The 13,476-nt window shown below is 47.3% G+C and overlaps 2 protein-coding genes across 2 annotated transcripts in view; both read left to right on the top strand.

Annotated features, from left to right (window-relative positions):
- Nucleotides 1-13,476, top strand: part of LOC142907032 (uncharacterized) — a 40,809-nt gene that overhangs the window by 6,461 nt on the left and 20,872 nt on the right. The window lies entirely within an intron of this gene.
- LOC142907011 (uncharacterized) lies at nt 5,242-12,524 on the top strand. Its single transcript, XM_076055926.1, has 3 exons — nt 5,242-5,312; nt 6,363-6,430; nt 9,882-12,524. Exon 3 carries the CDS (start codon nt 9,910-9,912, stop codon nt 11,323-11,325), a length of 1,416 nt encoding a protein of 471 aa, XP_075912041.1. The 5' UTR covers nt 5,242-5,312; nt 6,363-6,430; nt 9,882-9,909; the 3' UTR covers nt 11,326-12,524.

Here is a 13,476-nt window from a genome sequence, read left to right as displayed (position 1 = left end):
ACCTTTGTCTCTCCCGCAGAGCGCGAGAGAGGAATTTCATGCCAGGGCAAACAGATCGTTATCGCAGGAGCCATCTGTACACAAACACGAACTCACACACACAGACCACGCCCCCCCCCCTTCACTGCAAAGAGAGAAGAATGTCTTTGAATATAACGATATAACGATTCAAGACGTCCACAAGACGAGCAGTTGCATGGAGCGGCTGGCTCCGAGCCTCGCTGAGTAGCGAGGATCGCTGAGTCGCGATGTATCAACGAGATTGAGTCATACAGCAGTGGAGGAAACCTGCTGTCAGAGAGCCGCCAACAACCTCAACAAAGAGAGCGCGTGCGACTCGGCTCACTCAGCAGAAGAAAAACTTGACCTGTCGCCCGCGAGCGCAGCGTCGGATACTACAGCAGCGGAAAGAGCGCGGCCAGCAAAGCCAAGCAAGAGCGTGCAGCAGCTCAGCCAGCAGTGGAGAGAAACTGCTGTCGGCGAACCAGCACGGGCGCGTTCGCGCATCTTCAAGGAGAGTGAGCGCGCTCCACCAGTGTGCCATCAGCATCAGCACCAGCGCGTGCCAACAGCGTGCCACCAGCGTGCCACCAGCACCAGCGCGTGCCAACAGCGTGCCACCAGCACCAGCATCGGCACCAGCGCGTGCCATCAGCACCAGCATCAGCACCAGCGCGTGCCAACAGCGTGCCAACAGCGTGCCAACAGCGTGCCACAGCGCGCAACTTCGCGTCACCAGGGCTGAGAGGGCAGCGGCCCCGCACTCAACACCCATCGGCGCGACGACGGCGAGCGTCGTGCTGACTCATCCAGCCAGCGGTGGACAGAAACTGTGACGAGCCGTTCGTATTCAACCCCTCCCCCACACTCTCCCCCTCACTCCCCCACCGCGCCGCAACACACAGGAAACACATTTTGGACACCAGAGATGCTAACCTCGGCGTCTGCTTTACGCAAAGAATTGAACCGGTGATAAAGAAGACGCACGATACGCATATCGGGATAATCATGAAGGGTCGCCACTCCAAGGTGGTGCATTAAAAATCAATTCATAACGAAAAATACTGCTGTCATTGAGTTGCATAATAACCAATCGTCCTACTGTTAACAGCGTGATAAGAATTGACTTGAAGGTCTATGAATGGATGTGGTACTGTGTGGGCGATGTTTAAATGCGAATTTACATTATAAGGTTAAGGTTTTGATAGAATAGTTTGCATGTATTAATCTCGTCCTCAACAGTCGATCGATTGCGTTACGCGTCGGGAATTAACCACAGGTGCCGTTATCAAAGCGAAACAACGCAATCGTGATGGTATCATGTTAACGCTGTGTTGAAATTCCAAGATCGAGAGTTTTCATATTATTCAAAAATTAAAGTTAGCTAGAAAATAAAATGTATTAAAGCATAAAAGTTGTGTGTGATTCTTCCTGAAATTCTGCATAATATTGTTCTGCGTATGAGATCTGAATCCTGGGGACCTATCATAAGCACACTATCACCACACATAATCCATAACACACATAATTCATAATGTTCAATCGAGAGTAATCGTATCCTTATCGATAATACGGAATTAAATAGGAGAGTCGAATCGACTCTCTCTCATTCATGCTCACAAGACCTACAGAACTGCATACGATCAATTGCGTTATTCCAATTCATAACACAATCCTCGTCACCGAGGCTCGACCTGCATTATCATAACCACGCCCACTCTCATAAATTAATACAAGTATCTCTCGAGTCAGCATAATTTATGTGCATAATTACACCAATTAACATAATTTTGGATAAATTATGCAAATTTTAAATTTCATTTAATTTTTATCATTTTCATCAATTTTCATAACACCTATATGTACAACAGAATGAATACTTGTCTGTGTGTGTACATGTAACATTTTGTCTATAAGGGGCAAACATTGAATAAGTGATGTTAGGACAAAGTGTGTGTTTTGGAAGTAACCTGTACAGATAACTCAGGTGAGACTCATTGCTCTTGTGATACAGGTCAAAGGGTATTTTTGTGTTTTCAGGAAGCATCTCCCTGTGGAGCAACTCATTGTCTTTGAAATAGGGAGCACACTCGGATCATTAATCAGTTACAAGGCATACCACTCAAAGGTTACACGTAAAGGAGATACATTCTCTACAACACGAATTATAATTTTGTATTACGTGTTGACGTAGATTTTGTCGAACTAGGACATGAAGTGCTCCTTGCTGATTAACGTCTGGATGTTCACAACCAAGGGCTTGAAGCAAGCCTGACTGCCTGCGGTGCCCCTCGCAACCATTTACGGCCTTGGGCCAGGAAAGTCACGGAAAAAATTGCACACGAACGACGTCTCCACGCAAGCATCCGATGCTCCGTTTTGAAGTTTGAAAATGAAACAACTTTGAATTGTGTTATGTTTTTAATTAGATAATTGTATTTCTTCATTAAAAGCTTCTTAATTGAAACAGATATTTCGCGTGAATTTTCTCTCGTCGAAAAGTAGATGGCCTTGCCGGGGGTTCGGTTCGATGCGGACTTTAACCTGGTTGTGATCGCGGGATCGAGACGAGGCTGAGCTTGTTCATATCCGTGTACATCGATGTCCCACATTGCTTACACGGACACACCACACACAATGAAATAAATAGAAACTAGAACGACTTAATTCTGGGGATGGGCAAACATTGAGGAATCTGTTCCAATGGAGCGAGTTAAGTTTGTGTTCGATTCAACATCTCTCTGGCCGTCTGTGTCTCTGTTGCCCTCTGTGTCTCTCTCTCTCGCTGACTGTGTCTCTGTATCTTTATTTCTGTCTTCCTCTTGTCTCTGTCTGTCCACCTCTCTCTCTCTCTCTTGTCAGTCTCTGTGTGTGTCTCTATCAGCGTCTTTCCAACCGTATTCAACTACCGCCAATAGCAACATGCGCCCGTTCAACTTTCATGGGCCCACGACTGCACGCGACTCAAACTTGCTCCGAGTCTCTGTGTGTATCCGGAACTTCTTTCGCACCATACGTAGCGAACCATGCTAATCTGTGGGTCTCTCTGTGTGTGAGTCTCTGTGTGTTTCTGGAACTTCTTTCTCACCGTACGTAGCCAACCATGCTAATCTGTGGGTCTCTCTGTGTGTGAGTCTCTGTGTGTATCTGGAACTTCTTTCGCACCGTACGTAGCCAACCATGGTAATCTGTGGGTCTCTCTGTGTGTGAGTCTTTATGTGTACGTTGAAATTATTTAGCACCGTACGTAGCCAACCATGCTAATCTGTGGGTCTCTCTGCGTGTGTCTCTGTGTGTATCTGGAACTTCTAACGCACCGTACGTAGCCAACCATGCTAATCTGTGGGTCTCTCTGTGTGTGAGTCTCTGTGTGTATCTGGAAATTATTTCGCACCGTACGTAGCCAACCATGCTAATCTGTGGGTCTCTCTGTGTGTGAGTCTCTGTGTGTATCTGGAACTTCTTTCGCACCGTACGTAGCCGAACCTGCACAGGAGGAGCGGCTGGTATCTGTGGAGCTGTGGGCTGGGTACAATCTGTCGGCGGGAGCGAGAGACGATGAAGCTCCCAAGCATTTCACTACGTTACCAACATCATATTTGCACTCATAAATCGCTTGCCTAATTGTGTGTTTCGTATCGAATCTCATCTCAAACAATCGAAGGACGCCTCCCCCGAAGTGGCAGCTGCCCCTGTGTGGCACAAGGTGGCCCTGCACCGGCCTGCACGTGGACATGAGTCTGTCGGTAGGGGGCGATCATTGACGCGCCGTCTCCGTTGTGTAGTTTCTGGATAATGTTTGGAATTGCCACAATTTTGACCGTGACACCGACATGCAATGACCTGTGCGTCGTGAATGACACAACGCTATGTTTTTACATCTGCCGTGAAGCAGACTGCGCATATTGTGGTGAATGTTACTGGGGTAGCCAGGTGTGCCTGTCTGATTTGAACCTTGAACCTCTGCAATAAATAGAGAATGCGCATCCATATTCTTGGTTCTTTCGGTAAAGTCACGTAGATAGAAAACAAAAATGAAGATAAAAACAGCGTTTATTTTTATTTAAATTGCCATTATTTGTTTTCTTTAATATAACATTTTTTTTATTTACGCGACTTTACCGAAAGAACCCAAGAATATGAATTCCTGCCAGTCACGAAAGTTTCAAGTCAAAATAGAATGCACCACCAACTCGGCTCGCGTCAATCTGCGTGGAGGCGTGGGGGGGCCTGAGAGAGTTTCTCACCGGCGCAGAACTTCCATGCAGAGGGCTCCACGCAGCTTCGTGCGGAGCGACAGGCCAGGTAGCTCCCACAGCGTGGCGCAGCTGATTAACATTTATATTGTTGGTTCTTTCGGTAATGTCACGTAGATAGAAAATAACAAAAAAAATTGAAAATATTAAATTGATGAAAAGTTACCATTTGTCGACTGAGATGACCGTGCCCACCACAGTGTACACACGCACACAGTGTACACACACACAGTGTACACACACACACAGTGTACACAGTGTACACACACACACAGTGTACACACAGTGTAAACACACACAGTGTACACACAGTGTACACAAAACACACAGTGTATACACACAGTATACACACAGTGTACACACACACACAGTGCACACACACACAGTGTACACACACACAGTGTACACACACACACAGTGTACACACACACACACAGTGCACACACAGTGTACACACACACATAGTGTGCACACTCACAGTGTACACAAACACACAGTGTGTACACACACACAGTGTACACACACACATACACACAGTGTACATACACACCTAAGGGGTCTCTGTTCAAGGGAGGGAACAATAGAAAATGAATCTAAATCAACTTAAACTCCAACTCCTCTCTGTGACGTCACCACTCAGCATAACCTCATCGGCGTGAAACGCCAGGGGGAGGTCTACCTCGCTCGTGACGTCATGTCACCAAGGTGTTCACCTCACCCCGTCCAAGGCGCCCTTGACCGTGACGTCACCTCTGCCTGGGTCGCTGCCGTTTTCTGTTCAAGTAGAATCCATATTTGGGCAAGGCCACGCCCAGTGACTGGCGGTTCATTAACATAATTATTTCGTGAAAGCCGTCGCGACAGGTTGAGCACCCACGCCCCATCCCTCTTCATATGGGCCGGGCTCATTAACATAATCTATTCACGTACGGAGCCGCTCATTGTGGTAGGGGAGTGTTATCGTTCCCCACAAGTGATGTCATGTCACCTCTTGCTGCTGCGTGACGTCACGAGATTATAGGAAGCTGCTGCTCCGCCCTTACACTGAAATCCGAGGTGAGAAATTCTCATCGCGGTTGTTGTTGTGGTTGTTGTGGTGGTTGTTGTGGTGGTGGTTGTTGTTGTGGTTGTTGTGGTGGTGGTTGTTGTTGTGGTTGTTGTGGTGGTGGTGGTTGTTGTTTACCGAGGTAGAGCCTCGCATGGAAGCAATGTCCAGGTTGGAACTTTACAGCGCGGGGCCTAGCCTGATCGCGGGGTCTAGTCTGATCGCGGGACCTAGCCTGATCGCGGGGCCTAGACTGATCGCGGGGCCTAGCTTGATCGCGGGGCCTAGCCTGATCGCGGGGCCTAGCCTGATCGCGGGACCTAGCCTGATCGCGGGGCCTAGCCTGATAGCGGGGCCTAGTTTGATCGCGGGGCCTAGCTTGATCGCGGGTCCTAGTCTGATCGCCGGGCCTAGACTGATCGCGGGGCCTAGCTTGATCGCGGGGCCTAGCCTGATAGCGGGGCCTAGCCTGATCGCGGGACCTAGCCTGATCGCGGGGCCTAGCCTGATAGCGGGGCCTAGCTTGATCGCGGGGCCTAGCTTGATCGCGGGTCCTAGCCTGATAGCGGGGCCTAGCCTGATAGCGGGGCCTAGCCTGATCGCGAGGCCTAGCCTGATCGCGTTTAAGTTTAATTTGTCTTCATGCGGCTCGCCACTTTGTCACGTTGTTTTAGTTGTAAATATTCACGCGTCTTCTTTGGTTCTTTCGGTAAAGTCACGTAGAATGAGAATAAAATAATAAATTGATAAAATAAAATAACACAATCATTCTCACGACGTTTCGGCCACAACACAAGCGGCCTTCATCAGGTGAAGGGACGAGACTGTCTGGTAGGACAGCCCTGGACAATCTCGTCCCTTCACCTGATGAAGGCCGCTTGTGTTGTGGCCGAAACGTCGTGAGAATATTATTGTGCTATTTTACTTTATCAATTTATTATTTTATTTTCATTCTACGTGACTTTACCGAAAAAAACAAAGAAGATGAATCCTTGCAGACACGAAAGCTTTAAATCGAAATATTCACGCGGTTTTTTATTTATTTTTATTTTTTACACCAGGCCAAGCCCGCTTGAGCTGCTGTGCCGCTTTTGTTTTCAGAAGCGACCTGCCCACAACACAACACAAGGTGAGGCTCCTCAACAGCGTGGCGGTGTTCACTCTGGATGTGTGGCGGTGTTCACTCTGGACGCGTGGCGGTGTTCACTCTGGACGCGTGGCGGTGTTCAATCTGGACGCGTGGCAGTGTTCACTCTGGACGCGTGGCGGTGTTCACTCTGGACGCGTGGCGGTGTTCACTCTGGACGCGTGGCGGTGTTCACTCTGGACGCGTGGCGGTGTTCAATCTGGACGCGTGGCGGTGTTCACTCTGGACGCGTGGCGGTGTTCACTCTGGACGCGTGGCGGTGTTCACTCTGGACGCGTGGCGGTGTTCACTCTGGACGCGTGGCGGTGTTCACTCTGGACGCGTGGCGGTGTTCACTCTGGACGCGTGGCGGTGTTCACTCTGGACGCGTGGCGGTGTTCACTCTGGACGCGTGGCGGTGTTCACTCTGGACGCGTGGCGGTGTTCACTCTGGACGCGTGGCGGTGTTCACTCTGGACGCGTTGCGGTGTTCACTCTGGACGCGTGGCGGTGTTCACTCTTGACGCGTGGCGGTGTTCACTCTGGACGCGTGGCGGTGTTCACTCTACTTGGTGGAGTGAGGGAGCATGAATTCTGAGCAGGTGAAGGTGGCCAGGCGTGGGTCTGGACACACCACCACCTGTGAACCGTGCCAGTGTGTGACAGTGGTGGAGCCAGTGGGGGTGGGGTAGGCACGTGCCCCCCAACGATCCGATCGAAATCCCTAATTTCGATAGGATCATTGGGGCTTATTAGTAACTAGCTTCACTACCCGGCTTCGCCCGGGACTTGGATTCTTGTCTTGGATACATTTCATATTCCCTTATATTTCACTGAAAAACCCTTAAAAATGTTGATGCTTGCGAGAAAGAAAAAAGGCGAAACAAATCAAGTTACCTACATCGGATGTTTTCACTCAAGGAAATTTAACCTTAATCCACTACTACGCAAGGTCGATTTTGGCCACTCGGGAAGGGAATAATGACGTGGCGAGCTGAAAATAGTCGCGTTCACTTAGAAATTCCAAACGGCATAAGCTGTGAAAATTTCACGACGCCAGAGCTCAGTGTTGGGAGAGGTTTTTGCTGCTTCACACAAACAAACAGATGTAATGTTCTGCTTCATATTTAAGATAGCAGTTCTACCCGTTCTTCGCACGGAGGATATGTATTGAAACTCCGAGAAACCAATGGCTTCATTTGACCAGGAGCGAAGCGCCACCTAAAATCTCCCGGCATGCTGTTAACAGCTCTATCTGTGCTGCCAAATACATCTTTCCCTGGATGTTCTTCCCTGTGTATGTATCTCTGCTACCATGTACCTCGTATCTGTTCACTTTGTCTATGCTGGTTTGTTCAACCAAGAGGATGAACACGAAATTTAGCAGTCTACTGAAATTCGTGGTCTACCAGGCAAGTGTCTAACTGTGTTGATGTCCTACTGGTTTTGCATCACGTAATTTTTCTTAGGTTTGTTGAGTTCTCGTCTCTCATCTTCTTGTTGTATTTGCCTCCGTGCAGTTTAACGCTCTCTCTGTGTTGCGTTGATGTCACTCTATGTGCTCCCACGCTATTTGTTTTTAACACCTGATGATGATCGCTTGTGTTGCGTTCGAAACGTCGTGATTTATTTTAATATAATTTTGTTATATTTCTACATACGGGGCTTTACCGAAAAAACCAATGAGTAATTTATGCATTTACGAAAGCTTCAATTCTATATTCATTGCAGAGCGCTTAACTCAGGTGTGTTGCGGGTTGACGCCACAAACTTCATGGTCATACAAAATACAAAAGTCTATTTTTATACTTTTTTCATTGTGCACAGTATGGAACCTACCCACATGACAAATTTCAGGTGTGTAATATGTCGGGAAGTATGCTAAACATTTCTAACAGACACACGCACACACACGTATCCACACATTTCCATTTTATATATAGGCTAGCTTTACTACCCGGCTTTGCCCGGGACTTTGATTCTTGTCTTGGATTAAAACACGGTCTTCGCGGAGTGTTGGGGGGGGGGGTGTGCGTGACGTCAGCAGGCACACTGCGTAACGATGCCGCATAGGGTGACATCTCAGATATGACGGCTATTTTAATACTTTGTGCATTGTGTCCAGTCTGGAAGCTACCCACATGCCAAATTTCAAGTTTGTGTTGCATGTCGGCAAGTATGCTGAACATGTCAAACAGACACACATTCACAAATTTCCCTTTTATAAATATAGATCAATCAGCATTGTGCGACCCCCCACTGCCACCGGGTGGCATATTATTACGTGCCAGGGACTCTGAGAGGACCACAGTCCGTGTTCATAATCGGCAATAAGTAACGGCAAAGCAGTTACAAGCGTCTCTTAGAATTGTGCCCAGTTGCGTATACAGTACACGACTTCCCTGAAGGCAAACACCTTCAGCGAGCACGATGCCTTTCACACGCGTCGAATAAAAAGCATAGGACAAGTCCTTACTTAGTAACAACTCCTGACTAACAACTCCTTATTTACTAACAACTCCTGACTAACGCCTTACTTACTAGCAACTCCTTACTTTTTAACAACTCCTTACTAACAACTCATTAATTACTAACAACTCCTTACTTACTAACAACTCCTTACTAACAACTCCTTACTAACAACTCCTTACTAACAACTCCTTATTTACTAAAAACTCCTGACTAACAACTCCTTACTTACTAACAACTCCTGACTAACAACTCCTTACTTCCTAACAACTCCTTACTAATAACTCCTTACTTACTAATATCTCCTTACTAACAACTCCTTACTAATAACTCCTATCATTTTTCATTGCTGAAAGGGGTTACCCCCCCCCCTACCTGAATATCCTGACTCTACCTCTGAGTGTGTGAAAGGGTCAAGTTTGTATTTGCAGTCAAGTCTATTAACTCTATTGAGCACGGAGGTTATATCAAAACAGTAGTTTATTTTTGTTTTCCTCTGCAACTCTTTGTAAGAATGTAGTCAGGAAGTTATCACAGCACACGTGCAGCTGAAGTCGGAACTGTTCATCCCAGCATTCAAGGACATCTGTGCCTGGCTTTCACACCTCTACGTTGCGATTGAACATTAATTTATGCATTTCTGCATAACACAAATAGTATTATTTTCAACACCCTTTGCTACGTCAGCTGAATTTAGCTTTCATAAATATTCCTTTTGAAGCAAGACATTCAAAATCATGTGCTCGGAGTTTTGGGTTAACGTTTATTTTGAAGATACGAGGGCTTCCAGGCACGTTTATGACAATTTGCCCTCTAATTGTGTGCCATAACAGCCCGTGTGATGAATTTGGGATACGTTTTCACTATATCATGAATATATGAATAAGTATAGACGTGTAAGTCACGTGTGACTGTATAAATGGATTCCTCTGTGCATCGATACTGACGTGTAGATGGTGTGGATATTCTTTTTGTCTGTCTGCAGCTGTCGCTTCCTCTGCAGAATTGGTCTGATGGAGCAAAGGCACTCGGCGCAGCTCGGTGCAAAAAGGCATCAATGCGACCGGTGTGCATACAGCACGGATAGTACTGCACATTTCACGTGGCACCAGAGAACCCACACGGGAGAGAAACCCTTCAAGTGCAATGTGTGTGGGAAGGCGTTTGCACAGTCACCAAATCTTTATGTACACCAGAGAACACACACGGGAGAGAAACCCTTCAAGTGCAGTGTGTGTGGGAAGGCGTTTGCACTGTCACCACATCTTCATGTACACCAGAGAACACACACGGGAGAGAAACCCTTCAAGTGCAGTGTGTGTGGGAAGGCGTTTTCACAGTCACCAAGTCTTCATGTACACCAGAGAACACACACGGGAGAGAAACCCTTCAAGTGCAGTGTGTGTGGGAAGGCGTTTGCACGTTCACAAAATCTTCATGGACACCAGAGAACACACACGGGAGAGAAACCCTTCAAGTGCAGTGTGTGTGGGAAGGCGTTTTCACATTCATCACATCTTCATGTACACCAGAGAACACACACGGGAGAGAAACCCTTCAAGTGCAGTGTGTGTGGGAAGGCGTTTTCACAGTCACCAAGTCTTCATGTACACCAGAGAACACACACGGGAGAGAAACCCTTCAAGTGCAGTGTGTGTGGGAAGGCGTTTTCACAGTCACAAAATCTTCATCTACACCAGAGAGCACACACGGGTGAGAAACCCTTCAAGTGCAGTATGTGTGGGAAGGCGTTTTCACAGTCACCAAGTCTTCAAGTACACCTGAGAACACACACGGGAGAGAAACCCTTCAAGTGCAGTGTGTGTGGGAAGGCGTTTTCAAAGTCACCACATCTTCATGTACACCAGAGAACACACACGGGAGAGAAACCCTTCAAGTGCAGTGTGTGTGGGAAGGCGTTTTCAAAGTCACCACATCTTAATGTACACCAGAGAACACACACAGGAGAGAAACCCTTCAAGTGCAGTGTGTGTGGGAAGGCGTTTGCACAGTCATCACATCTTAATGTACACAAGAGAACACAGGAGCATCAGAAGATCCACAAGGAGTGGAGTCTGAAATCCGCTTGTGAAAGTCAAAGTGCCGCAATGAGCCCATCCCTCATGAAACAAGAACTGGAAGAAAATCCCAGCTTGGACACTTTTAAAGGTATCGAGGTGAAATTTGAAGAGGTGAAGGTGAAATGTGAAGAAGTGATGGTGAAGAGCGAAGAGGTGAGGGTAAAATGTGAAGATGAAGATTCAACTCCAAAATCGGACCTTCACATCGATGGAGGCAACGTGAAGCAGGAGGAGAATTCTGACTGCGAGGCAGAGCGAGGCAACTCCCAGCAGTTTGTGGAAGTGGAGGTGTGGGTGGACTTCCTCCGAGACAATACAAAGTCAAATGGAGACCCGGTAGATGTGTAAGCTTGAGACGATGTCGCTCCAATAGATGCACCTTTGTCACAGGCCTTTAATGACAAGAATGTGAAGTTGAACACTCAATTCCTAGGTTCAACCTGCAGGGTCAGAGCGGCCAGTCTTTGTGAACCTGTGGGTTGCGTAGATCTCTAACCATGAGCGAGAGCCAATAAGCTCCCAAGCAATCACAAGGTTCTAATAATTCCATTTATATGGTGCTTGCTTAATCGCCTCTGGCAATTCGGAGTGTTGTGTTATATCTCGTCTCAAACACTCGAAGAGCATCCCCAAGTAGCAGCTGCCCCTGTGTGGTACAAAGTGGTGGCCCTGCACCGGCCTGCATGTGGACAAGAACCTGTCAGTAGGGGGCGATGGTTGATGTGGCATGTCAGTTGTGGAGTTTGTAGGTAATGTTTAGAATTTGATAAATTTTGACCCAGACGCCAGCATGCAATGGCCTACTCGTTTTTGAATGGCGCAATAGTATGTTGTACATACACTGTTAAGCGTATTTGTAAAAAAATAGCTTGTTAGTACGATATAACCTGATGCAGTATATTTCACTGCAGTAATTCAATTTTGTTAATATGCCTGTCAATAATTTAGAATTAATACTTGTCTGATTGTGTGCGTACATGTAACATTGTCTATAAGGGTCAAACATTGAATAAGTGATGTTAGGACAAAGTGTGTGTTTTGGAAGTAACCTGTACAGATAACTCAGGTGAGACTCATTGTTCTTGTGATACAGGTCAAAGGATAGTTTCGTGTTTTCAGGAACCATCTCCCTCTGGAGCAAATCAGTCTTTAAAATAGGGAGCACACTCGGATCATTCATCAGTTACAAGGCATACCACTCAAAAGTTACACATAGAGGAGATACATTCTCTACAACACGAATTGTAATTTTGTATTACGTGTTGACGTAGATTTTGTCGAACTAGGACGTGAAATGCTCCTTGCTGATTAACGTCTGGATGTTCACAACCAAGGCTTGAAGTAAGCCTGACTGCCTGCGGTGCCCCTCACAACCATTAACGGCCTTGGGCCAGGAAAGTCACGAAAAAAATTGCACACGAACGACGTCTCCACGCAAGCACCTGATGCTCCGTTTTGAAGTTTGAAAATGAAACAACTTTGAATTGTGTTATGTTTTGAATTGGATAATTGCATTTCTTCATTAAAAGCTTCTTCATTGAAAACAATATTTTGTCTTCTTGGTTCTTTCGGTAAAGTCAAGTAGGATGGAAACAAAGTAATAAAACAAAATAACATTCTCACCACGTTTCGGCCACAACACAAGTAGCCTTCATCAGGTGAAGAAACAGGTCTGTCCAGAGGACAGCGCTTGAGTGAACGCTGCCAAGCAAAGACAGCGTCTTTTTTAAAGGTGTGTGGGCGGAGTTAATTAGCATGTTACCCAGCCCCCACCTCCTCATGAGCGGAGGAGGGTGGCGGCTGGGCACAGGAAAACACCAAAGCAGAGCAACCAAGGTGCGTTGCTCTGTCCTGTGCTGCACCATAACCATGTTATAAACTAGACTAATATACAATACAATATTATACCTTCCAAGCTAAGAAACATGGCATAATATATCCATAGACAAATTCCACCTTTGAATTATACAATGCGTTACTTTACACTATTTCGTGTGAAGTTTCTCTAGTCGTTAAGTGGATTGCCTTGCCGGGGGTTCGGTTCGATGCGGACTTTCACCTGGTTGGGATCGCGGGATCGAGACGAGGCGACACAGAGCTGCTGGCCATGCGAGAAGACCGCCGTCTGCAGATCGATTCCAACGCGATCGAACGTCTGTCCCTGCGCCTCCGTCGTTCATGCAGGGGGCGCGTGGAGGTTTGCAGCGCCCCCTGCATGAAAACAACGGAACGTACAGCGTGAGTCACGTGAAGTTGTGCGTAAGCGCCATAACAAGGCGCTGTCAGCTGACCTGCCACCACGTTCACGGGTCAGCAGGGGGCAGCCGAGAGAGAGCGAGGTGTGTAGGGGTCGACCAAAGTAAACCCCTGCCCCCCCCGTGACCGGAGACTCACACCCCTGACCCCCCACCCGTCCCTAAGGCCCCTTAAGATAAGACCTTCCAGAAGCTTCTGGGAGGGGGGGGGGGAGGTCAGGAGTGGAGGGGTGACCCCGACCTG

Source organism: Petromyzon marinus, chromosome 73, assembly GCF_048934315.1.
Source record: "Petromyzon marinus isolate PM22_M1 ecotype Great Lakes invasive population chromosome 73, UKy_Petmar_22M1.pri1.0, whole genome shotgun sequence".
Taxonomy (NCBI): domain Eukaryota; kingdom Metazoa; phylum Chordata; class Hyperoartia; order Petromyzontiformes; family Petromyzontidae; genus Petromyzon; species Petromyzon marinus.
This window is presented reverse-complemented; position numbering and strand designations above follow the sequence as displayed.

What these genes read in the sequence shown, in the direction of transcription:
- LOC142907011 (XM_076055926.1), top strand. Translation starts at nt 9,910, where the DNA reads ATGGAGCAAAGGCACTCGGCGCAGCTCGGTGCAAAAAGGCATCAATGC.